Raw genomic sequence first — 25,035 nt, 5'->3', positions numbered from 1 at the left:
CAGAAGCCGTGAAAGCACATGCCACCATGTTAATAAAACGTCTTTTTGAGTCAAGATAGACTTACCAGGTCATTACCTCCAGCCCATAGTTGATTCCGCTCTGAGTTTTGTAAGCCGGAATATCTTCTGGGCCGGCTTGGCTCGTCACATTACTCCGGCCCACTGTTGATTCCGTTCTGAAAAGGGGCGTACTTTGTTAGTGCTGCCTGCGCCTGATTCTGACGATGTTACCGAAAGCTAGTACAGCATATCCCTCAAGTAAAATGGCTATTGCTAGATCAATAAAAGCACGTAGTGCTATGTGTTTCTACACCTCCAAAGCCGAATAAAATCGGCTGTCGCACCGCCGCAAGTATATTGTACTGCCTGCATAAGGTGAGATAGCGTGATCCCGAGGCTTTCTTTGAATCTTCCTTTCCCTCCGGAGATAACCAAACAAGGCATAAAGCTCAAAGCCCGGACCAAAAGCAAACAGCGAAACGAAGGGGTAGGGCATCACGTCAAGCAACTCCGCTCCCGCCGCCCACCGCCCGCGCAGAGAAAGAGAAACCCTTCAAAACCTCGGCTCCTCGTTCTCCCAAACCCAACTCACCATTCCACCCTCGCTTCGTCTCGGCGCCACCCCAGGAGAAGGAAAGGAAACGAGGAGGCTTTGCAATGGGCAACTGCTTCACCAAGACGTACGAGATACCCATCACGTCGGGCACGATGCGGCGGCCGGCGTCGACCGCGGAGCGCAGCAAGGCGCGTGGCGGCGATGAGCCGGGGACGTGGCGGCGGCCGAGCTTCCCGAGGCACGGGGCCCCGCCGCACCGGCCGCCGACGGGCTCGTCTTCGGCGGCGGGGGCGCTGTCCCGGAGGGCGTCCGGCGGCGGCGGGGAGATGGGCCCCGTGCTGCAGAGGGCGATGGTGAGCGTGCGGTCGCTGTACCAGCTGGACCGGAAGCTGGGGAGCGGGCAGTTCGGGACGACGTACCTGTGCACGGAGCGCGCGACGGGGAACCGGTACGCGTGCAAGTCGGTGTCGAAGCGGAAGCTGGTGCGGCGCACCGACGTGGACGACGTGCGCCGGGAGATCACCATCCTGCAGCACCTCAGCGGGCAGCCCAACATCGCGGAGTTCAGGGGCGCGTACGAGGACAACGACCACGTGCACCTCGTCATGGAGTTCTGCTCCGGCGGCGAGCTGTTCGACCGCATCACGGCCAAGGGGAGCTACTCCGAGCGGCAGGCCGCTGCCGTGTGCCGGGACATCCTCACCGTCGTTCACGTCTGCCACTTCATGGGGGTCATACACCGCGACCTCAAGCCGGAGAACTTCCTGCTCGCCAGCGCCGACGACGACGCGCCGCTCAAGGCCATCGACTTCGGACTCTCCGTCTTCATCGAAGAAGGTCAGGGTCGCGATATCACACATAAGCTACACTACCTCTTTCTTTCTTTCTTTTCCCCCCTTTATCAACACCATGAGTTAATTTGGCTGTTAGAAATGCACGGGTCTAAAGAGTAGAAACGTACAATATCAAAGCAGATGCAGAAATGCATCGATCATGCATGTTGAAAGATCTTGCGAGAGATAATGCACGTACCTTAGCTCGCCATAACAAGATATGTACAAGCTAAGGTAAAATTTCCCCAACAACAAAACAACAAATGCAGGTAAAGTGTACAAGGACATTGTCGGAAGTGCTTATTATGTGGCGCCAGAAGTGTTACAACGAAATTATGGGAAAGAAGCCGACATCTGGAGCGCTGGGGTGATATTGTATATCCTTCTATGCGGGACGCCCCCATTCTGGGCAGGTAAATATCCATAGTACATATTTACTCTTTGGCTAATTTTGCTACATTCTATCAAGTATATCGTGGAGATAATTGTCAAATTTGAATATCTGCGCAGAGACAGAGAAAGGCATATTCGATGCTATACTGGTCAACCAAGTTGATTTCAGTACCAGCCCGTGGCCTTCGATATCTGAAAGTGCAAAGGATCTTATCAGACAAATGTTACATAGAGATCCCCAGAAGAGGATTACTGCATCGCAGGCCTTAGGTAGCACACCTGAATTGTGTTTCGCTATTCTAATCTGCGGTTATGAATGTAAAATTTATCTGCAACTGTATATATACATACAGTGTAGCCAACTCTTTAAATGGATGTCTCCATGCTGCAGAACATCGATGGCTCAAAGAAGGCGGTGCATCTGACAGACCTATCGATAGCGCAGTCCTATCAAGAATGAAGCAATTCAAGGCAATGAACAAGTTAAAGCAATTAGCTCTTAAGGTGAGAATCCTCCTTAACAGGGATAACTACTATGCTTTGGCTAAAATCAAATTGACACGCTGCCTCCTTTCATCTCAAGGTAATTGCAGAGAACCTATCACCAGAGGAAATCAAGGGCTTGAAACAGATGTTCAATAACATGGATACAGACAGAAGTGGCACAATCACGGTTGAAGAACTGAAGGTTGGTCTGACAAAGCTAGGATCAAGAATTAGTGAAGCCGAGGTTCAGAAGCTTATGGAAGCAGTAAGATCATTTGCTTTTGCTAACTCTTCGCTGCAGGTTTAGTTTACAAAAGGATTTTACTAGTGATACTGTGGTACAGGTTGACGTAGACAAGAGTGGCAGCATTGATTACTCGGAGTTCCTCACAGCTATGATAAATAAGCATAAACTGGAAAAGGAGGAGGATTTACTTCGTGCATTTCAACATTTTGACAAAGATAACAGCGGGTAAAATAAATTTTGTTAGCCAATGCACATCCTTTTATCTCGTTCAGCACCATGAATAAAGAGCTCTAAATTGACCAACACTGGAACTTGTTCTGCGCAACAATCATGTTCATTGTGTAACGATGTCTAACACATGCTTTCCTTGCATCATATTTTTCTTGCTATAAACTCGTTTGTTAAAAAATCAGTATATATTAACAAGAGACCATGAAAAACAATTCCAGGTACATAACAAGAGATGAACTGGAACAAGCCATGGCAGAGTACGGAATGGGTGATGAAGCAAACATTAAACAAGTACTGGATGAAGTTGACAAAGACAAGGTAAAGCATACCTAAAGTATTTTATTTTCACTAATTAGGGTCATTCCCATGGATTTAATTATTTCCTCCATCGAATTCACAGGACGGGAGAATTGACTATGAAGAGTTTGTGGAAATGATGAGGAAAGGAATACAAACCTGAGGAAACTCTCTGGTCTCTTTGTGAATAAATTTGTATAGACATGTTCGAGTATATGCTGCAAGCAGATGAAACGCAAAAAAGTTAACCCCAAAAGCAGTTGCTTTGGCTGTTGTGGTTTGATCTAGTATGTGTATTTGTTGATAACCAGTATGCAAATAAAAACATATATAGAATCAAGAAATTTACCTACCGCAACTCCAGAAGACTGGATATACCTTCTTTTCTACTTTTTTAATTATTGCTAACTTAATTCAGTTGAAGCGTCAATGACAAAGGTCTGTCAGGTCAATATGCACAACAGTAAAAGAAATATAAATCTCATGATCATACTAAAAGCTGACTTGACCTTTTTTTTTTATGTACGAAAAACTGGTTTGACCTATAAGGGGAAAAAGGGAAGTGAGAACTGGCTTGACCTTTTTTCTGAATGAGTTGTAGAGCATAAATCTCATGGTCATACTGAAAAGCTCCCAGTTATGTGATTAGAGAAAGAACTCCGAGAAAGGAATCTGAGTCTTTAATTCGTTGGCTCTTCTATTGAGATTCCGTGCTGTCTCTATATGAGGCTCGTCTTCTTCAACTGCAATTATTTTCGCAAAGTCGCCATCACCAAAATAGTCCACCACCCTATTAGCAGCTTCGAGTCCAGTCACATATGCCTTTTCCTACATAAAAGTTCTAAATTCATGAATAAATTTGTAATGACTCCAAAGCATTGTGTGACATATTACTCGGTCACCTTTGAAAAGGACCCATGTCGGTTCACTATCCAATCACCAGCAATAAACAAATTTGGTAAGGTAGTTGATCCTCGCACTGTGTACTTGTAAGAACCTGCATGTAATGTAATTTTTATGGCATATGCATCACAGTAGGTATTTCGAAGAGGCAAGAAAGACAGTGTAAGGTAAATTAGAGCGTTATTTTATAAATACTAAAGATGCTAGTGTACAACTGTGCACTGAAAGAGATCACAAGTGTATGTTCTGATTATGGAACCCTATCACATAATCATTTTACAACCAATGCTTGATTATTTTTATCAAGCATGATGCAGTTTAACGAGCTAGCACGGGTGTAAGTCTTGTCATCACGGGTCGTTCCCACGAAGAAAGAGCATCAAGAGCAATATTCCTGTAGGCACTTGTACTGCAATAAGGTTAAAGTTTGACTTTACCTGGAAGGAAGTGCATTGTAGATTTAGGAGATCTTCTGACCAATTGTTGGATCACGGTAGCCTCCTCAAAATCCTGTATGCATTTGATAAGGTGTGATGAAGCCTCAGAAACGATCTGCTCATCATTCAGTGGCAGCAAATGGCTAGCATTGTACTGCAACAAGAGATTGATAACAGTAAGATACCTCCTGGAAGGAAGTGCTTTAATTTGTTATGGGGTAGTTGATTTAAAGTTGAAACATACAAATTCAGCCTCCACAATTGTTGTTGATTTGTCAGCATAATCATCATATATTGAAGTAAGGTCAAAGAATGTCCACCTAGATGGATCATCAAAACCAGAACAAACATTGGCAACCTTTGGAATTGTGATCTGGCATTTCATATCACCAAAAACAAAATATGTGAGAACAATGTGTATTACTTCTTGGCAAATGAAGTATATTTTGTCACTTGCGATTACCTTCTTATCAAACCATAACTTTATAGAGACCACATCAATCGTGGACAGATGAAGAAGATTAACAAATTCTTGCCGAGACTGTAGAAACGGACTACTCCATAGAAGAAATTCAATAGTCAGAGAAGCACTCAAATATATGAAAATAAGACATGTTTCAAGTGAAGAAAAGTGCTGTTCCTCAAGCAGTACGTATTTCTATAGCAATCTTAGCTTCCAAGTTACTGAGAGTAATTAGTGGTGAAACAGGCCCAAGATTCTTGCAGTGACTACCTCTGTAACTTGTATATACCTGTTCTTGATGATATATTGTAGCGAAGAGAGTCCATTAGCCAAAACAAATGCATCTGCCTCATGTACCTCCTCTCCACAGACAATTCCAGAGATACATGCAGTGTCCTTATTTATGGCCAAACTTGTTGGCACTCTGTTTCCATGGAATTTTAAGCCTTGCAGTTCCAGTGATTTCAACCAAGGAGAGAAAATTATGTCTTCCACTTCCCCACGGCACAACAAAAAATCAGAGTTTTCCTGTAAATTTGGGAATTTCTGAGAAATCATTGGAAAGAGCTTTGTTGATCAACGTAAATTTGAATGAAGATAAGAAGAAAGAAAAGGGGTAAAAAGTAAGGGCAAGACAGAACAGAGAACCTGATGAGAGAGCATATAGTAATACAACATCCCCAGTGTTGCAGCTGCACTGCATTGCTCACCTGGAGCAAACAGGGCGGCCTGAATTGCTGGTTGAAAAATTTCCTTGTAGAGTTTTTGAGAGCAACCGAACATCTTAAACAGATCTCTTGCACTCACTGCAGGAAATATGACAATAAGACATGAGGAAGAAATGATCTACTATAACTATAGCTGTCAACTCTTATAAATTGTGCAATATGTACTAAATTTCCTCACTTGCATCATATTTCATCCAAGCAGTGTCTGTGTTGTTGAAGTCAATGACTAGATCAAAGCAACAAATAAGTGGTTAGAACTGAGGCCATTAGCATTTAAAGACAGAACCTGGACAGATGGACGTGCATACCTGCAGCCATGACAGGAATCGATGTCAACCTATCAATTAAAGGAAGACTTGGGAACTGTAACAAAGAAAAATTAGGATAGTATGAGAATATGGGGTGGTTGGGACTGGAGAGATAGGTAGCAGCGAACACATCCAGACGGAATAAATCATACTTCTGGATATGTTAACATTCCAAAGGGAGCTGGTAATCGGGGCTGGTCATGAAAAATGGGAAATTCCACCTGCAAGTGGTCAGAACAATGCAATGCTATCAGAGTTAAAGGAAGAATAATGTCCCTCAGATCATTTAAATTCAGAGCAAAGTTCGGCGTGAAACAACATGATACATGGGGATGGATTGTTACAACATGGCATGCTATCCTCTAATTTTGTGCATGTTATCCAAATAGTTATGAGGAATTTTGAAAGAAAAGAAAACTAACAAAATAAACCTACCACAAAAATATAAGGCTAAATTCAATATGCACATGGTAGAAGAAAATTATTCCTTCTGTAATTCAGATTTTACAATCTTATCAGAAAGCTACTAAAATATACAGAGAAAAATACTAGTTTGTTTCGTAATCAAACTAGGTAAATCCATGCACATCACAATTTTGAGGGCATTCAAGCTGAAGAAAAAACGATTTCGCAAGTAAAACATAGAGAGAGAGGTACTGCAAGCCCTTGTGAAGAGTAGTATGCAGCTTTAGTCCACCCTGTGAAAGGCGAGATCCCGAGCTCATCCACCAACGAGAAAATGTTACGGTATGGGTACCAAAACCCTATGTGCAATGCCACGATTCAAGGATTACTGAATCAGAACTGGCACACCAAGTTTTAACAGTTGTAAACTGAAAGCTGAAGAAAATTTTACCTCTGAGACCAATCTCCTCGGTTGGGCCGCTCTCGGCCCCCAGAAGCGTGACCTCGTATCCCTGATCAATGGAAAGTACAGTGATGAAGAACAAAACCCACCAAAACTTCTCTGCTCCACGTACTGGCAGATGCGTATTTGTCACTGCTGTTTCAAAAGAGACGGCGAAGGAAACAAATTTTGGGAGAAAATTCCGCCGCCGCGAGTGCGCCCACACGAGCGGATAATGCGAACGAGCGCGGTGCCCGCTACGAATCGAGAACGCGAATGCAGCAGGAGCAATCCGGCGCCACGGAGCAGCGAGAGCAGACCTGTTTGACGAGGTGATGCGCGGCGGCGAGGCCTGCCCAGCCGGCCCCGGCGACGGCGACCTTCTTCCGCTGCGTGTCGACGGGCTCCGGGGAGGCGTCCGCGCGGACCGATCTCCCTCGACGACGGCGGCAGCGGAGAGAGGGCGGAGGGAACCGGCCGCCGGCGACGGGCGCGGTGGCGATAGGCGCACACCAGCACATTCCTTCGGCGGGAAGATTCGGGAATCGAGGAGTGGAGGAGCTCCTGGGAGCGAGCGAACGAGTGGCCTGGTTAATCCCCCGCGATGTGTTCGTCTGTGTGCCCCACGGAAAGTGAACATATATTTCCGTTTATGCATATATTTGTAACAGATAATTGGACTTTCCAAGAACAATTTGGTATGCAAGGCGATTAGTAATCGGTAATACTAAATTGTGGCATATAGATAATCAACATAATTATTTCAGATAGATTTGTATAATTAATATTCTAGTTTTATATATAATGTGTAAATCGCATGGGATTCATATGTCAACGACGACATCATTTGAAATTTCTCTCCATAATTTTTTTAAGATAATAGAATATAATTTTTGTCCATAATTGTTATCCTAGAATAAGTTAAATCATTTATCACCCTGTAGCAACATTTTTACTCGAAGAAAATATTAAGTTATGCAGTGAACAACCCGATTAACAAATACTCTGTAGCAACGTTCTCTAATATATTTGTTCTTTTTCCCACAATATAAAAATATAGCATTATTCTCTAATCTATTTGTACTCCATGTTCTTTCATAAGTTGACTTGAACAATGGTTCAATGGGTTATGGTTTATATAATCGTTCCACATCATATCAATATAATGTACATGTAGCTGATATAACGATTTATCCGTAATAATAGTAAATAATTAATGATTTAGTGTTATGGATGGTATTATATGCAGTGATATACTGTATGTGATCTATTAGATCATCTGTTAATTAACCCATTGCATTATTTTCTTCTTTTTCTTTTTCTTTTTCTTTCTTAACTTCACATCATTAAAAATCCGGCTAGACATCACACACAATTATTCATTCCCCTACTCGTGTCCATGTTTTCAGATTATTTACAAGATTTCCCCTGATTTTTTCTTGCTTATAGCTAATCATTTCTTGACGGTGTTCTTAATTCTTCAATAATCAGCCGTTGGCAACAACAGAAACTATAGAGCAGTCAACTCTACGCCACGCTGAGGTGAACTGAACACCCTCATCGAGGGATCACCGAGTGACAATGGCGACCATTCTTCTTCTTCTTCTTGGGTTGCTTGTCGGCCTCCCCCTCCTCCGCGCCCATGGCGTCACCGGCTCCGCGGCCCCGACGCCGCCGCCTCTGCCGGTCCTCCCCGTCCCCTCCTACGCGCAGCTCCAGTGGCAGCTCTCCGAGATGGCCCTCTTCCTCCACTTCGGCCCCAACACCTTCACGGATTCCGAGTGGGGCTCCGGCCGCGCCGACCCGGCCGTGTTCGCGCCCTCCGCGCTCGACGCGGGCCAGTGGGCGCGCGCGGCGGCGGCGGGAGGGTTCGGGCGCGTCGTGCTCACGGCCAAGCACCACGACGGCTTCTGCCTCTGGCCCTCGGCCCTGACGAACTACTCGGTGGCCGCCTCGCCGTGGAAGGGCGGCGCCGGCGACGTCGTCGGCGAGCTCGCCGCCGCCGCGCGCGCCGAAGGTATCGGGCTGGGGCTGTACCTCTCGCCGTGGGACCGGCACGAGCCGGTGTACGGCGACACCGTCGCGTACAACGAGCACTACTTGGGCCAGATGACGGAATTGCTCACCAGGTATGTCAGCGATTGCGTTCGAATTGCGAGATTATTGTTGTATTCGTCAATGGGGATCTTGCAGGTCGACTACTGAATTTTGGGTTCAGGCTGAGGAGAGCTTCGATCCAGATGTGGCTGTGCGCTTGTGGGAACATAAACTAACATTGCATTTCTGCATGATCCTTTTCAGAAATTGGTGATCAAAAGTAGTTATGTTTATTAGTGGGTTTTTTGATTTGGGAGTAGTCAGTGCTTAATTTGTGTTGTTTAATCAAAGTCGCTACACTTTTTTCATGAGTCACTACCCTTATTCCAATTATCTATGATGATGGAATGTTTAATCACTACGCAATTATCTATGAAAATGGAATGTTTAATCCCTACGCATTTATTGTTTTGCTTTGGACTTCGAGTAAACTACATACACTCGATTTGATTACTGTACACGATTTCTCCTGTGTAAAGATTCTGACTATACAAGTGCAGGTATGGAGATGTGGAGGAAGTTTGGCTTGATGGTGCAAAGGGAGAGGGCAAGGACATGGATTACATGTTTGATGCCTGGTTTGCACTTATCCATCAGCTCCAGCAAAGGGTTGTCATCTTCTCAGATGCTGGACCAGATACAAGATGGGTAGGAGATGAGGCAGGGGTCGCAGGTTATACTTGCTGGTCTCCTTTCAATAAGAGCACGGTGACGATTGGGCACATCATTCCTGAGTAAGTAACAGTATTATTGAGCTGGGGAAAAAACAGAGTGCTGTTTACTTCTATTAAGATCCTAATCAATCATATCCCTAGTCCCCTGGATAAAAATGCTAGAATTGGAATTAAGTAACTCTAATAGGTCTGCAGAGTACCTAACTTCTTAAAAGGCTTTTCTAGTTATCTAAATTGTTCTCCCAAATCACATCAATGGAAATTTCAATTATGTAATGCAAATATTTTTTGGGAACAAGACAACTTTTTACTTGTGGGAAGATAAAATTGTATCATGCATAGGACCAAAACTCCAAGCATTCCTTCCAACTGTCTGCCGTGATAAGTTTAAAGTTTAAGCAATTACTGATGTCCTTGCAAAAGTACCTAATGATGACCTCTCAAATGAGTAACTAATTGTAACACTCAAACAATGTGGTTTTCTTCTCTTTGAAGTTAAGGAAGATTACTCATGACAATAGGCTGTTGAAATTATTTGATTAGAGTGCTACTATTCAGCATTATTTTAGTGTGCATGCGTGACAGCGACAGCATGAGTAAGAGACTACTATTGCAAAGCCTGTAAAAATTAATTTCTTGTGTAGCCTCATCAATAAGGAAAATTTACAGTGCAATCAATAGTTTCAGTGGTATGTGGTTTAGACTTTAGATGTTACATTCCCTTAGAGAATGGAATTAGCCACAAGAATGTCCACAGAGTTCAATGAATCCTTGTGCAGTACAGAAATTAGAATGGTGCCCTTGGCTCATTAACTAATTATAGCAGTGATGGACTTACATTTTTCTAGTATGAGATATATTTTGTGCTTCATCTTTATTTTGGAATTTACATCTCATATGAAAATTCTACAGCCTGGACTATTTTGGATTTGATAAACTTTTGATGAGGTAGAGATTTGCTTGTTATTGACAAGCATCCTACATTTCAGAATTCAACAGTCTATTTACTAAGATGCTAACTTCATTATCAGATATTCACGCTGTGGTGATCCTTTTGGGCAAGACTGGGTTCCTGCAGAATGTGATGTTTCTATCAGGCCTGGTTGGTTTTGGCATGCCTCAGAGAAACCAAAAAATGCCACAACTCTGCTTGACATATACTACAAATCAGTTGGTAGAAACTGCCTACTCATATTGAATGTCCCCCCAAATTCGTCTGGCTTAATTTCTACTGAAGATATGCAAGTCCTTCAGGAATTTACTGAGATTCGGCAGACAATTTTCTCTCAGAATTTTGCTGCAAATGCCACTGTCACAGCAAGCACCGTGCGCGGTGGCCTTGGCAATCAGCAGTTTGCACCCTCCAATGTTCTTCAGGAAAGCATATACTCTTACTGGGCTCCAGAGGAAGGGCAGAGCTCCTGGGAAATGCTCTTTGATCTCGGACAATCTGCTTCATTCAATGTGATCCAGCTTCAGGAGCCTATCCAGATGGGACAACGTGTAATCAAGTTCCGTGTGGAAATCTTGGTGGATGAATTGTGGCAAACAATTGTTGAAGGCACAACAATTGGTTACAAGAGGCTGTTTCAATTTCCAGTTGTCGAAGGTCAATTTCTGAAGCTATCTATTGACGGTGCAAGAGCAGATCCACTTATCTCATTTTTCGGTGTTTTCACGGATTCATTTTCAGTCACATATAGCTTAGAGAATCATGAGAAACCATCGGTTGTTAATAGTAGTGAAGTAATAATGTTGAGGACAGACCATTCTTTTGGCAACAAGAGTATTGCCACAATGTAGTATTGTAGTGGGGTAGTACAGTTATGTAAAGTGGTATTACTTCATGAGCATATTGAAGAAATCGATTCAGAATGTAAGAATACATGCATGTTGATTTGTTGTTGTAATTCTTCATCAACTGGATTCAAGAAGCCAAGGGCATTCAACAATGAACCATGTGTATTAGTGTATATATGTTATCACTTACCAGTCAGTTTTGATTGTTGAAGAATCCTCAACTAAAAGGTAAAAACTCTACTTCCTGCAAATCATGCATATTTTTATACTTGGCCATTCAGAGGAAATCACTGAATGGTGCTGCAAGAAACTTCTGTAGTACTTCCAATCCAGAAGTGATAGCATTATATACATGCGGCAAGAATAGTTTAGTTGAAGCAAACATTCCTATTAATTATATCATGGATTTGGGAATCACTTTTGCACCCCAATCCCAATGCACATACTCCATCTGGTTCTATATTAATTGATGTTTTGGACAAGGTTGAGGTTAAACTTTTATAACTTTGACCATCAATAATTTTAAAAATATTTAATTTAAAGAAACTAGAAAAATATATATAGATTTGTCTTTCAAAACACTATAATAAAAGTAAACATGTATTGTATATATTATAATAGAAAAATAAGGTCAAAGGTATATCTTGTAGAGCGTGTCATTGTCCAAAGCGTCAATTAAAATAAAACCGGAGGGAGTAGAGTAATGTTAAGTGAAGTTTGGCTTAGATTTTTAGTGGCATTTAAAACAAAATGAAGTCACTATTAGTACATAATCAATTGAGTATTAATTGTACATAATCAATTGAGTATTAATTATTATATAAACTTGAAAATGTATTTGTTTGTTTTTTAAAAAAAAACTTATATATAAAAAACATTTAAAAAACAAATCATTTAGCGGTTTAAGAAACATGCTCAAGGTTATCGGGGGTAAACAAGCGAGTAGCATCATCCAAACTTACTTTCAAGCTCAGCGGGTGAAAAGCATTCATTATGTCATCCCAATAGTTTGAAGAAATTATTTTAAGGTTTATCTGGGATCAAAGCCTGTCCATCTGACAAGGCTTGATGATGTACAGCGTGGAATTACGTATTCTATCTCAGAAGACGGAAACCAGTACAGCGAAACGGACCCTGGAGCCCCCGACCGTCTTCCACCTCCCGCTAGGTCCCGCACAGCCGCGCCGCGCACCCGACCAGATAGATGGCTCCGACTCGCACCGTTCCCATCCCCATCTAAACCCCCACCAGATTTATCGAGCAGGCGCGCCGGCTTTGCCTCCGCCGCCGGCGACCATGTCTGACCAACCACCTCCCTACACCCCCCTCCCCCTCCTCTCCTCCTTTCCCCCGAACCCCTACCCCGACCAAACCCCCGATCCCGCGTCCACCCCCACCCTTGTCCTCCCCAACCCCGCCTTCCCCAACAAGCGCAAGCGCACCGGCTTCCGCCGCAAGCTCCCCTCCGGCTCCCCCGCCGCGCCCGTCGCCGTCGCTGCGTCTCCTTCCGCCCAGCCGCCGCCCCGCGCCTCCGCCGCCGACGACATCATCGTGATCAACCGGGAGCCGACAGCGGAGGCGGTCACCGCACTCACCGCGGGCTTCCCGGCGGACTCCCTCACCGACGAGGAGATCGAGGCGGGCGTGGTCTCCGACGTGGGCGGCATCGAGCAGGTGAACTACATCCTCATCCGCAACCACCTCCTCACCAGGTGGCGCGAGACCTTCAACTCGTGGCTCGCCAAGGAGTCCTTCGCGACGCTCATCCCGCCACACTGCGACCACCTCCTCAACGCCGCCTACTCCTTCCTCGTCTCCCATGGCCACATCAACTTCGGCGTGGCGCCCGCCATCAAGGAGCGCATCCCCAAGGAGCCCACGAGGCACAACACCGTCATCGTTGTCGGCGCCGGCCTTGCTGGGCTCGCCGCGGCACGGCAGCTGGTGGCGTTCGGATTTAAAGTGGTGGTGTTGGAGGGCCGCAAGCGGTGCGGTGGCCGTGTGTACACCAAGAAGATGGAAGGAGGTGGACGCTCAGCTGCTGGTGACCTTGGCGGCAGTGTGCTTACCGGCACATTCGGGAACCCGCTGGGCATTGTGGCGAAACAGCTCGGCTTGCCGATGCACAAGATCAGGGACAAGTGCCCACTTTACAGGCCTGATGGGTCACCAGTTGATCCAGAGGTAGATAAGAAAGTGGAGGGTACATTTAACAAGCTTCTTGATAAGTCTAGTCTTCTACGGGCATCAATGGGGGATGTGGCGATGGATGTCTCGCTTGGCGCTGCACTTGAGACGTTACGGCAGACGGATGGCGATCTCTCTACTGACCAGGAGATGAACTTGTTCAATTGGCACTTAGCAAATCTGGAGTATGCTAATGCAGGGTTGCTGTCAAAGCTGAGCCTTGCATTCTGGGACCAGGACGATCCGTATGACATGGGCGGGGATCACTGTTTCTTGCCTGGCGGCAATGGTAGGCTTGTGCAGGCCCTGGCAGAGAATGTGCCGATTGTTTACGAGAGGACAGTGCACACTATACGTTATGGAGGGGATGGGGTTCAGGTGGTTGTCAATGGTGGGCAGGTGTATGAAGGCGACATGGCGCTGTGCACTGTTCCACTTGGGGTTCTGAAAAATGGTGGCGTCAAGTTTGTACCTGAGCTGCCACAGAGAAAACTTGATAGTATTAAAAGACTAGGCTTTGGGTTGTTGAACAAGGTTGCAATGTTGTTTCCTCATGTTTTCTGGAGCACTGACCTTGATACCTTTGGACACCTGACTGAAGACCCAAGTCATCGTGGAGAGTTCTTTCTGTTCTATAGTTATGCAACAGTGGCCGGTGGTCCATTGCTGATGGCACTGGTTGCTGGTGAAGCTGCCCACAACTTTGAAACCACACCCCCTACTGATGCTGTCAGTTCTGTTCTCAAGATACTGAGAGGTAAGACCTTTATCTCCTATCATCAGTTTTTTTTTAATACGCTACCATCAGAATTTTTTACTACCTTATGTAAATGGTCATCTAGCGATGTAAAATCTATCATCGTATTTTAGATCACTATATGACTATATGCATAAGGTGGTACTTCAATATGCCTCACCCAAGTGACTCTTTGCAAGTTGCAACAGACTCTTTGTTCCATTAACCTCATACCTCTGCAACTGCACTGAAATATATGTAGACATGTATGTAGTATGTTGTTACAATAGGTTCGACTGCTTAAAACCTTGGTTTTTTGTCTAAAAGGTGAATGTTGTGTATCTCAGGTATCTATGAACCTCAAGGTATTGAGGTCCCAGATCCTCTGCAGAGTGTTTGTACTAGATGGGGCACAGACTCCTTCAGTCTAGGTTCGTATTCTCATGTTGCTGTTGGAGCATCTGGAGATGACTATGACATACTAGCTGAAAGTGTTGGAGATGGGCGGTTGTTTTTCGCTGGAGAGGCCACCACGAGACGTTATCCAGCAACAATGCATGGTGCTTTCATCAGTGGTCTGCGGGAGGCTGCAAATATCACTCTCCATGCCAATGCCCGAGCAGCAAAGAGCAAAGTTGAAAAAGGTCCATCAACAAATACACAGGCCTGTGCTGCTCTACTCATGGACTTGTTTAGGCAACCAGATTTGGAATTTGGCAGCTTCTCTGTCATTTTTGGTGGACAAGCTTCTGATCCAAAGTCCCCAGCCATTCTGAAGGTGGAACTAGGTGGCCCTAGAAAGAAAGGTGCAACTGAAGGGGGAAAGGCGGACCAGCACCACTCAAATAAATTGTTGTTTCAGCAACTCCAATCACATTTCAACCAGCAACAACAACTTTATGTCTACACATTACTATCACGACAGCAGGCTATGGAGCTAAGAGAGGTTAGAGGAGGTGATGAAATGAGGCTGCATTACCTCTGTGAAAAGCTTGGTGTGAAATTAGTTGGCAGGAAAGGTCTTGGTCCGGGGGCTGATGCTGTGATTGCATCCATTAAGGCAGAGCGGAACAGCAGTAGAACTAAAACTAGGCCCTCAAAATTAAAAATTGGAATCCCTAAATCTAAATCTTGAGTTCCTGAATTAGCTGCATTATGATCTAGAGTTACTGATACTTTGATTTAGAAGCTTGACCGCATGATTTTTCTTTATCCTGTCAATCGTGTTTCTACCTGGTAATCATGCTGTTTGTTCGCATGAAGCTTCTACTGAGCGCTGGCTTTGTCCCAGAACATTCTGATATCACATTTTTGGTGATTGTTAGATGATACAACGGTACTAGTTAGATTTTTGAGATTTCCCAGATTTATATGGCACCTGCATCTGAAGGGTATGCGAAGGTAGCAAAACCTGCTTGTATCGGCAGTCAAACTATTTACTTATTACTGAAGAATCTTATAGTGAAGATTACCGGATTCACAAATTGTAGTAGGAGTAGTTAAGCTGATGTAAATGATTTGGTGATTGAATGAAACATATTTGCACCTTCGTTTCAAAAAAAAAGAAAGAAAAGTGAGGTGTTTGTCTAATTGTCTTCTATTCTTAGCTCCGGGCAGGAGTATAAGCGATGGAACTCTGCTCAGGTACTCACAGATGCGTTACTGTTGACATAATAAGTGGCCAGTCCATTTCCACGACACATGATTAGCAGAAATCTGCAGCAGCACCATCGTACAAACTGGACGATACTAAAAATGTTTGCATCGTAATGTCGACGGTATTCTTTCTCAGTTTTGACATAAGCATGAGAGAAAAACCGGTACACCAATTCTGATATATAATGGTGTATGTCACTAAAGATGACCATGATCAACATTACAAACACCAACATAAACCTTGAATTGGCTCAGAGGTTGACAACAAAGCACGAAAGTAGGATAAAAGAGAGAGAGAAAATATTGTGCATGAGACCAACAGCCCGGCAAATCCCTATCAAGAATGCAACCATAACCGGTCATGCAGCCTCTCTTCTCCTGTACCAAGCATCTCATCGACCTTCTCTCCATCCCGGTAGAAATGGAAGGTTGGGGTGTATCGGATGTTTTGTGTTGTTTCTGGGCATTCGTCAATATCAGCATAAATGAAGGTAAGATTCTTGAATTCATTGCTGAACCTGCAGAAGGGTGGAAGAATCTGACTGCAAACACGGCACCTGCATAAACGGAGGGAATGAGTAATTCACAGAGTTAAAGAGATACAGTATCCTATATGTTGTTAACCAATACAGGATTGCTAGGAAAAAAATCCTGGGCTAAACAAATTTGACTTTACACATGTTAATATACAGCAAATGATGACCGATTTTCTATAGCTGTTAGGTGGTCATATTGAGGTCAAACCAATGCATAACATAAATCTAGTCAGTCCTAACTCCTTAGGCAGCTAAATGTCCAATAGTCCATCAGGATAATCAATATTACAGGTTTAAATACTCATACTTGTGCATACATACTCAAATGACAACCGCTAACTCCTAACAGCTGCTGATTACTCAATTGAACTCAAATAGTCACATCAGCAAATATGAATACTAGTATGAAGTTACCAAATAATCCAGAGATTGATGAACCGTTATTTGCACTTCGTAATATATAATCTTCACATCGCTGGATCGTAAACTATGAAGTGACACATGGCGAGAGAGAGGTTACATACCATGAGGCACCATAGTTGATAACAGCCTGCAAAAGAAGAATCCAAAAATTTCAATCAAAATAAATTCCTGGACTTCAACAAATGTTCATCCATACTATAATCACATCAGCATAGTGCATTTACTCATGTTTTTCATTATCATTTGCACCGAAAGCAATCGACCCGGATGATTCAATACGACAGTATGAACACCATACACCAAATTTCTAGAATAGGCTGCGGGCAGGAGGGCTTTGTTTGTGCAGTAGCTAAATTTAATGTGAAAATCACTTAACAAAAAAAAACACAAATTATCCCAATTCAATATTGTGCCTACCAATTGTACCCAAGGACAAAAACGTTGGCAGCCTCTAAACCTGTTCAAGCTGACCAGCATCGGATAATACATGTTGTTCCATGCGTGCTCTTAAAGGAAGGAAACAGAGAGGTGTCGCCGGCGGATGCAGGGGGAGGAGCAGCCATACTTACGGGTGATTTGGACGATTTGAGGGAGTCCAGCATCTGCTTCAGCTGCTGGTCGCTGCCGGCGCTCCGTAGATTGCCGTGTGAGCTGCCCGGGAGCGACAGCCCAGTGCCCTCCAGGCCTGTCTTCTTGGCCTCCCCCTCTTCCATCCTTCCAGCTTTGCTCCCGCTGTTTGGTGTCAGGATAACCAAATCCTTGTTCTTACGACTCAAAACAAACACATAAAAGAAACAAAAAATTCCTCCAAATCTAGGAGACGGCGAGCGCGAGGGGAACCTTGGAAGGCGGAGGCGGAGAGCGCGCACACCGAGAGAGTAGGACGGGAAGAAGGGAGGGGACGACGGCGAGCGGCGCCGTGGAGGTGGCGCACCGCGCACGACGGCAACGAGGCCACGAGGGGATCAGGGGGCGGCGTGCGGCGGTTGGTTGGACTAGTGAAGTGTTCGGGACATCGGCGGCGAGCCGCCGTCCTCCTCGACCGTCGCGGCCCCATCAGCCTGGACATCCGATCTGATCCAGCCCAATAAGCCCATCATGTGATTTGTTGGCAACTAGGCCCAGAAAGCCCAAGAGCTCCTCGCTACGCATCGCAAGTCCGCAACACAAAACATACACACACACGCAAGCGCACGCGGCTAGGCACGTCACCAGCAGAGCAGGAAGCCCTCCTACGTCCTACCAGTAGTGTTTTTATTTTATTTTTTTTTTGCCGGGGCAGTAGCCTCTCCATCCTTCGGCCCGTTTGATTATAGAGAGTTTTTAAAAAGGGATTGGGAGTTTACAGGGACGAGGCTATTAACTGTTTTGTTTTGTTGGGATACATGTGAATTTTGGTGGGATGGGGATGGGAAATTGAGGGAGGAATTCTCTCCTTTTCAATACCTGCGTAGGGGTGTTAATTGGGAGAGAATTTCTCGTTTATTTTGTCTACACGAATCTCAGCCATCCGTTTTCATTAATGATCTAATCTTCAACTGAACTCTCTATCAATTTCCACCACCTCACCAAACAAGATACTGGGATTAAAAATCAAATTCTCATCTTAATCTCACCATCAATTCCCTCGTGTAAACTCCTAATCCTCTTCTCTCACGTTGCCAAACAAATATAAGGGATTTTGATTAGATGTGGTACATCAAAATTTTATATTTAGGGACGGAAGGAGTAGTTTATTAGTACTAGAAATGACACAATCACACAAACTACGCGACATTCTGTACGATCTGGGAGCTATACGCTTTTGTGAAAGGTTGGGACGTTGGTCGTTCGGTGACCCAACCCCTCCAAACCATCGTCAACCCGGGTGCTAGCTGGTGCTTGACACGATCACACGCCTCCGCTTGCTGACGCTCCAAAGGCGACCATGATATCCCTATCCTTTGCCTTCGTCAAAACCACCTCACACCCCCAAAGTCCCAAAACTAGCCCAGACAGTCCGAGAAACCGTTGGTCAGTTGGCCAGTTTCACTCCCCCCGGCCATCTACTCGCATCCGGCCCTGCCGTCATCTGCATGATACTGGCACCTCAGAGCATATTACTATCACCAAATCGCAGTGGAAAGCGTCGTAAAACAGGTCGATCTACTGGCTGATCCTTTTAAAACTTGGCGCGGTTAAAATGCGTCGAGCTACTAGCAAACAACCGGCGGCCGTACGCGCGCCATTGAAATCACGGCTTCAATTCGGTGTGCCGCCCGCCGATGCATTGAATGGCGTAGGTGAGAGCCGCAGCGACCGGCAGGCAGGCAAGCGACGCGCGCGCACTGGCCGCGCCGCGCCTTCGATCGATCGACGGCCACCCAACGGCCCCTGCCGGCGATTTATGGTCCGCCCGGACGCTCGATATATACTGTACCGAGCATGCACTTGCAGCTGGAGTAGAGTGGCATCCTGGCAACTCTGTATATATATATTTTTCCCTTCTGTATATTAATTGCCATCCATCGCATTGCTTCTCGGGCAGGTTCTACTCCTATATATCGTCTCGCTTCTCTCTCTCGATCTCAGGTCAGGGGCGCTAGCTGGCCACTGGCGACTCACACAGTCACACACACACACACTCTCTCGTCCTTGCTGCTAGCTATCTATCGCTGCTTGCCCCGGCCCATGCATGTGAGCTCACTTATTATAGATCGATCGCCATAGCCTAGCTTGGTGGTGGTGGTGGTGATGGAGGCGGGGACGTGGGCGGTGGTCGTGGCGGCCGTGGCCGCGTACATGGCGTGGTTCTGGAGGATGTCGCGCGGGCTGAGCGGGCCGAGGGTGTGGCCGGTGGTGGGGAGCCTGCCGGGGCTGGTGCGGCACGCGGAGGACATGCACGAGTGGATCGCCGCCAACCTCCGCCGCACGCGGGGCACCTACCAGACGTGCATCTTCGCCGTGCCCGGGCTGGCGCGCCGCGGCGGGCTGGTCACGGTGACGTGCGACCCGAGGAACCTGGAGCACGTCCTCAAGTCCCGGTTCGACAACTACCCCAAGGGCCCCTTCTGGCACGGCGTGTTCGGGGACCTCCTCGGCGACGGCATCTTCAACTCCGACGGGGAGACGTGGGTGGCGCAGCGGAAGACGGCGGCGCTGGAGTTCACCACGCGCACGCTGCGCACCGCCATGTCGCGGTGGGTGTCGCGGTCCATCCACAGCCGCCTGCTGCCCATCCTGTCCGACGCCGCCGCGGCCGGTGGCGGTGGCGGCGGCGCCACCGTCGACCTCCAGGACCTCCTCCTCCGCCTCACCTTCGACAACATCTGCGGCCTCGCGTTCGGCAAGGACCCCGAGACGCTCGCCCGCGGCCTGCCGGAGAACGACTTCGCCTCGGCGTTCGACCGCGCCACCGAGGCCACTCTCAACCGCTTCATCTTCCCGGAGTGCGTGTGGCGGTTCAAGAAGTGGATGGGGCTCGGCATGGAGACCACGCTTGCGCGCAGCGTCCAGCACGTCGACCGCTACCTCTCGGCGGTCATCAAGGCGCGCAAGCTCGAGCTCGCCGCCGGCAACGGCAAGGGCGACGCGTCGTCGGCCACGCCGCACGACGACCTCCTGTCGCGCTTCATGCGGAAGGGGACCTACTCCGACGAGTCGCTGCAGCACGTGGCGCTCAACTTCATCCTCGCCGGCCGCGACACCTCCTCGGTGGCGCTCTCCTGGTTCTTCTGGCTGGTCTCCACCCACCCCGCCGTCGAGCGCAAGATCGTCCGCGAGCTCTGCACCGTCCTGGCCGCGTCGCGCGGCGCCGACGACCCGGCATTGTGGCTCGCCGCGCCGCTCAACTTCGAGGAGCTCGACCAGCTCGTCTACCTCAAAGCGGCGCTCTCGGAGACCCTCCGCCTGTACCCCTCCGTGCCGGAGGACTCCAAGCACGTCGTCGCCGACGACGTCCTCCCCGACGGCACGTTCGTGCCGGCGGGGTCGTCGGTCACGTACTCCATCTACTCCGCGGGGCGCATGAAGACGGTGTGGGGCGACGACTGCCTGGAGTTCCGGCCGGAGCGGTGGCTGTCGGCCGACGGCACGAAGTTCGAGCCGCACGACTCGTTCAGGTTCGTGGCGTTCAACGCCGGGCCACGCATTTGCCTCGGGAAGGACCTCGCGTACCTGCAGATGAGGAACATCGCCGGCAGCGTGCTCCTCCGCCACCGCCTGGCCGTGGCGCCGGGCCACCGCGTCGAGCAGAAGATGTCGCTCACGCTGTTCATGAAGCACGGGCTCCGGATGGAGGTGCGCCCGCGCGACCTCGCCCCGATCGTCGACGAGCTCCGCGGCGCCGGGGAGTACGCCGCCGCGGCGCGCGCCACCGCGGCCTGCGCTTAGAAGATCCCGGGCGTTGGACGAAGTCAATTGGAAATGGCAAAAAAATATGTAGATAGATGAGAGTCCAAGATAGTAATTACTAAAGGGTTTGTATGGTTGGTGAGGTCATTTAAATCACTTGCTTTTACAGTTCATTACCAGTCGATAGAGGAAATGTCTAAAGAAAACTCCAAACCTAAGATTCTTAGATCATGTAGTACTATGATTTTGGTTGTGCAGCCACCAAAATTAAGGAGCAATAATTAATAATTAATCTCCTGTGTGTAACCCAAACTGGCAAGTCCAAATTCGTCTGGGCGGTTTGTGTTAATGTGCCGCCAATTGTTGTTGGATGGTTGCTTGTTCAGAGAGCTGAAACATGTCGATCAATTGGTTAATCTCTCTTAATTTTGGGCATTTTAATTGTTGATAGCTACTCGTCAAACACTTCATTGCATGCATGTAGTGGGTGTTCACGGTTCTAGCTTCCTCTCTCTCGATGGAAGTCTCGATCGATCGACCATGTCGATGAACATGAGCAGTACAGCAGTCGCTTTCCATGTAAACACTCTAAATTTTTTCTCTAAACTTTCAACTTTTCCATCACATCAAAACTTTCCTACACACAAACTTTTAACTTTTCCGTCGCATCGTTTCAATTTCAACCCAACTTTTAATTTTGACGTTAAACACACCCTAAAGATCGCTCAGGACTTTCTTCGATGCATTTGGCATTTCGTCGATCTAATCATTTTTGCAATCGGCGTTTCAATGCTGCTGCTGTCTGCACCGTCTTCACTGGTGAGCTACCTGCAATACCAACTTGCCAAGTTTCAATGAATAAACTGGCTGATCATGAAATCTGCTGATGGCGATGTCGCTTGACAGCTCTTTCTCTGCGGGTCATTTTACAGTACCTTTTACTAGCGATGGCAGTAGGGTAGTATAAATCAAAACTGACCGTTGATTTATACGATAATTTTTACTTTATCCTGTAAATTGTAAGGGTATTTCTGACCATTTATCTATTAGAGAAAGTTATATCGCCGGTGTAGCCGCCGAGAAACCCGGAAGGGTCAACCTCCCATTTGTGCGACCCGTTGGACGGCGTCGGCATCGCCGATTATGCTGGCCACATTTCTTGTGTGTGCTCTGCCGGCGAATTACTGCCGCATCGAAGACTGGTCCAGCTGCCGTCTGATAATTTTTGGCCATCGCGGAGACGAATTGGGACCACCTATACATTTGTCGACAAATTTTCTACTAAAAATATAACAGATGTAATTATAGTATAATCGTAGTGTAATTACAATGTAACTTGTATGTAATTACACTGTAACTTGTATGTAACTACAGTGTAACTTATATGTAAGTTTCACGTAATTTTGAATCGTTAGATCTATTACAAGATTTGTTCTATGGAGGAAGAAAAAAATCACATCACACACATATATGAAAGAATTTGTTCCCACGACCTCTATTTTACTGAAATAACATGTTACCGAGAGATTCTTGAAAGTTACATACAAGTTACATTATAGTTACAGTGTAATTACATGCAAGTTACAGTGTAATTACACTACGATTGTACTGTAATTACATCTGACAAATATTAGGGGGAGAAATTTGATGACAAATATCTAGCAAAATCGGACGAATTAACTGGTACTCCGTAATAGAACTCCATCACTCATGAATCAAGATTAAGTCTTCATTAACGGCATGTGAATCTAATTACAATCGAGTTAGCTTGTGCGGATTAAAACGGCTCCTGGCCGGGCAGCTTCTGACCTCGTCTGGCTGGGCTTGCGCGACACAGCCACAATGCGCTGAACCAGCGAGTGCAAGCATCAAAATTAAATCTGTATATGGCAGTAGAGGAAGGCCGGAAGAGCGACGGCCACCATACGGCGACATAGATGCCGATCTCATCACATCCTGCCTTCGCCGCCGCCGCCTTCTCACCGCACATTTCGAGCCCATTCCATCTAATCACCGATAAAGCGTAATATTACTGTGTTTTTTTCTTTACGGTTTTGCCCTCCACGTGGTTTCTACTGCACATACTACTACTGACAGTAGAAGAAGATCAGGTCCATTAGATCGATAAGAGTGGACGGCCAGTATTACTCTAAGGGTACCTTAAAAATATCCTTCTCTGCCGTAGTGCCGTTCCCCATCTTTCATTGGGTATTTGGATGTGTACGCCTGACGTTGCTGTCGCGCGGAGTACATGCAAATACACAGGAGTAGTTAATTAGTGTATTGAATGAAACCATTATCTTTAGCCAAAATATCACGGCGAGATCGACGAACGATGGAGGAAACGTCTAGTGTTTTCCAACTAGCTCCAAAAGATGGTGGCTAGATGATCTGGGTTAAAAACCTCATCCCTTCTAATTATTTGATATTATATCATTCTCTAATATTCGCGTCTTTTTTAAATCGATGAATGATGAAATGACATCCCTTTTCTTTTGTGTAGCGAGTGAAAGTGTAGTACTTCAAAAGTTCTCCATTAGTAATATTACATTCTCAATGCTGAGGACTTATTCGGTTTGAAGGAACATGAAAAGTGAAAGAATATAAATGTTTGCGCACATCAATCCATAGGAATTTTTATAAGAAGTTTGAGTGTATGGAAAAATTTCCATGTTTCCTCTATACAACTTGTAGAAAAGTAAATTTTTCTTTGGTTTTCCTATACTTTAATGCTATAAACCGAACGACACTCACATGAATTAATCCCTAGGAATTCAAATCCTCTGTTTTTTTCCCTAAAACGAACAAACCCTAAGTATATGGCAACGCTACAATGATAGAATGTAGATGTGTGAGAGATAGATGGTGTAGTGTAACACGATTGCCTAAAACACAACGTGATCATCTAAGGCTCTAGTGCTCTACGCTGGAGTTACTAAGTGAGAAGAAGATAAGCGTAAGTTTTGTGATCTCCATCATTAAATAATCAATGGAGTAGAACATCAAATACCATGGCGCAAGTTTTGTAGATGTTATGATTATTTTGATCCATCACTTGGCGACTTGAACTTTGCTGACTTAGGTTCTCTAAGGCTGAGTTTAGTTCCAAACTTTTTCTTCAAACTATCAATTTTTCCATCGCATCAAAACTTTCCTACACACACAAACTTTTAACTTTTCCGTCACATCGTTCCAATTTCAACCAAACTTCCAATTTTAGCGTGAACTAAACACACCGTAAATCAATGAACCAATTTTATTGCACCATGTAGCTATAACCTTACATGGTTATGCTACCACGTGTTGATATTTTAAAACCGGTGAATCAGTTATACTCTTTTGCATGACTATCCATAATCCAACTACTAGTTTCGTCTATACTCGGTTTAATTGTACACCGAATCACCAATTAAATTCAACTCTTTTTATTTTTTTTAGATTTTATAGATCCAACAAAAAAATTTATAGAGGAGTTCATCATAATTGCTCTTTGACATTTTGTTAAAAAGTTAATCTAAAATGTTTGCCGTCGTACAATTGTGAAAGGTCTATTTAGAACAAAGGTATTAAAACACAAAAATATTAGAAACATTTCTCATACACAAATAATAGTAACGATAGGCATGCTGATGGCATTGTACATGTGGGGGCCTCCTAGCTAACGCGTGCGCGCGGCTAGCGAGCACTCCTCGCCTATTAACCTACTCTATTAACACTTCTAGTTAGTATACTTAACTACCTCTATCAGTTAATACACTTAACACTAATGATAGTAATTAGAAAAGATTTTGGAGATTTTTTGGGAGAATTTTTTACTAACAGATTGAAATTTTTTTAAGTTAGATTTGAAAATTTTCGATTTTAG

At 45.6% G+C, this 25,035-nt stretch overlaps 6 protein-coding genes across 14 annotated transcripts; 4 read left to right on the top strand and 2 right to left on the bottom strand.

The window, feature by feature from the left end:
- Nucleotides 1-157: 157 nt before the first annotated feature.
- On the bottom strand, nt 158-7,341 carry LOC4336652 (uncharacterized). Of its 9 annotated transcripts, none has more exons than XM_015780487.3 (17): nt 7,050-7,341; nt 6,739-6,799; nt 6,540-6,646; nt 6,035-6,103; nt 5,883-5,937; nt 5,753-5,800; nt 5,495-5,652; nt 5,136-5,374; nt 4,847-4,937; nt 4,628-4,756; nt 4,384-4,537; nt 3,946-4,040; nt 3,623-3,871; nt 3,393-3,483; nt 3,203-3,261; nt 2,134-2,229; nt 1,654-1,974 (listed from the first exon to the last, which is right to left on the bottom strand). In XM_015780487.3, exons 1-13 carry the CDS (start codon nt 7,248-7,250, stop codon nt 3,689-3,691), a joined length of 1,590 nt encoding a protein of 529 aa, XP_015635973.1. In that variant the 5' UTR covers nt 7,251-7,341; the 3' UTR covers nt 1,654-1,974; nt 2,134-2,229; nt 3,203-3,261; nt 3,393-3,483; nt 3,623-3,688. The 9 variants fall into 9 exon arrangements, with proteins under 9 accessions (XP_015635963.1, XP_015635973.1, XP_066165658.1 ...); XM_066309561.1 differs by having other exon boundaries at nt 2,062-2,229; nt 3,397-3,483; XM_015780486.3 differs by having other exon boundaries at nt 3,397-3,483.
- Nucleotides 586-3,399, top strand: LOC4336653 (calcium-dependent protein kinase 12-like). The gene is made up of 8 exons (NM_001419795.1): nt 586-1,393; nt 1,659-1,802; nt 1,900-2,052; nt 2,174-2,286; nt 2,366-2,533; nt 2,613-2,740; nt 2,965-3,064; nt 3,147-3,399. The coding sequence occupies exons 1-8, from the start codon at nt 658-660 to the stop codon at nt 3,204-3,206; spliced, it is 1,602 nt and encodes a 533-aa protein (NP_001406724.1). The 5' UTR covers nt 586-657; the 3' UTR covers nt 3,207-3,399.
- Nucleotides 7,342-8,184: 843 nt separating the features above from the next.
- Nucleotides 8,185-11,450, top strand: LOC129457440 (Alpha-L-fucosidase). Its single transcript, NM_001419775.1, is given in 3 exon segments — nt 8,185-8,858; nt 9,327-9,560; nt 10,532-11,450. Coding segments are annotated over 3 exon segments (1,554 nt in total). The 5' UTR covers nt 8,185-8,310; the 3' UTR covers nt 11,304-11,450.
- A 1,084-nt stretch (nt 11,451-12,534) lies between these two features.
- On the top strand, nt 12,535-15,514 carry LOC4336650 (Flavin-containing amine oxidase domain-containing protein 3). Its single transcript, NM_001419773.1, has 2 exons — nt 12,535-14,244; nt 14,571-15,514. The coding sequence occupies exons 1-2, from the start codon at nt 12,597-12,599 to the stop codon at nt 15,356-15,358; spliced, it is 2,436 nt and encodes an 811-aa protein (NP_001406702.1). The 5' UTR covers nt 12,535-12,596; the 3' UTR covers nt 15,359-15,514.
- Nucleotides 15,515-15,928: 414 nt separating this feature from the next.
- LOC4336649 (thioredoxin-like 3-3) lies at nt 15,929-17,825 on the bottom strand. Its single transcript, NM_001419754.1, has 4 exons — nt 17,679-17,825; nt 17,408-17,570; nt 16,940-16,965; nt 15,929-16,436 (listed from the first exon to the last, which is right to left on the bottom strand). Exons 2-4 carry the CDS (start codon nt 17,549-17,551, stop codon nt 16,217-16,219), a joined length of 390 nt encoding a protein of 129 aa, NP_001406683.1. The 5' UTR covers nt 17,552-17,570; nt 17,679-17,825; the 3' UTR covers nt 15,929-16,216.
- Nucleotides 17,826-19,253: 1,428 nt separating this feature from the next.
- LOC4336648 (cytochrome P450 86A8) lies at nt 19,254-21,479 on the top strand. Its single transcript, NM_001419753.1, has one exon. The coding sequence runs from the start codon at nt 19,572-19,574 to the stop codon at nt 21,207-21,209; it is 1,638 nt and encodes a 545-aa protein (NP_001406682.1). The 5' UTR covers nt 19,254-19,571; the 3' UTR covers nt 21,210-21,479.
- Nucleotides 21,480-25,035: the final 3,556 nt, after the last annotated feature.

The sequence above is a fragment of the Oryza sativa genome, chromosome 4 (genome assembly GCF_034140825.1).
Source record: "Oryza sativa Japonica Group chromosome 4, ASM3414082v1".
Taxonomy (NCBI): domain Eukaryota; kingdom Viridiplantae; phylum Streptophyta; class Magnoliopsida; order Poales; family Poaceae; genus Oryza; species Oryza sativa.
Note: the sequence above shows the minus strand (reverse complement) of the source record. Positions and strands in the feature narration are given on the sequence as shown.

What these genes read in the sequence shown, in the direction of transcription:
- LOC4336650 (NM_001419773.1), top strand. Translation starts at nt 12,597, where the DNA reads ATGTCTGACCAACCACCTCCCTACACCCCCCTCCCCCTCCTCTCCTCC. An exon ending in TGTTCTCAAGATACTGAGAG is followed by an intron (nt 14,245 to 14,570) that starts GTAAGACCTTTA and finishes TGTGTATCTCAG; the next exon opens with GTATCTATGAACCTCAAGGT.
- LOC4336653 (NM_001419795.1), top strand. Translation starts at nt 658, where the DNA reads ATGGGCAACTGCTTCACCAAGACGTACGAGATACCCATCACGTCGGGC. An exon ending in CTCCGTCTTCATCGAAGAAG is followed by an intron (nt 1,394 to 1,658) that starts GTCAGGGTCGCG and finishes CAACAAATGCAG; the next exon opens with GTAAAGTGTACAAGGACATT. An exon ending in TACTGCATCGCAGGCCTTAG is followed by an intron (nt 2,053 to 2,173) that starts GTAGCACACCTG and finishes TCCATGCTGCAG; the next exon opens with AACATCGATGGCTCAAAGAA.
- LOC4336648 (NM_001419753.1), top strand. Translation starts at nt 19,572, where the DNA reads ATGGAGGCGGGGACGTGGGCGGTGGTCGTGGCGGCCGTGGCCGCGTAC.
- LOC4336652 (XM_015780477.3), bottom strand. Translation starts at nt 7,250, where the DNA reads ATGTGCTGGTGTGCGCCTATCGCCACCGCGCCCGTCGCCGGCGGCCGG. An exon ending in GAATGTTAACATATCCAGAA is followed by an intron (nt 5,938 to 6,034) that starts GTATGATTTATT and finishes TCTTTGTTACAG; the next exon opens with TTCCCAAGTCTTCCTTTAAT. An exon ending in CAATATATCATCAAGAACAG is followed by an intron (nt 4,938 to 5,135) that starts GTATATACAAGT and finishes TCTATGGAGTAG; the next exon opens with TCCGTTTCTACAGTCTCGGC.
- LOC4336649 (NM_001419754.1), bottom strand. Translation starts at nt 17,551, where the DNA reads ATGGAAGAGGGGGAGGCCAAGAAGACAGGCCTGGAGGGCACTGGGCTG. An exon ending in TCAAATCGTCCAAATCACCC is followed by an intron (nt 16,966 to 17,407) that starts GTAAGTATGGCT and finishes CTTCTTTTGCAG; the next exon opens with GCTGTTATCAACTATGGTGC. An exon ending in ATCAACTATGGTGCCTCATG is followed by an intron (nt 16,437 to 16,939) that starts GTATGTAACCTC and finishes CCGTTTATGCAG; the next exon opens with GTGCCGTGTTTGCAGTCAGA.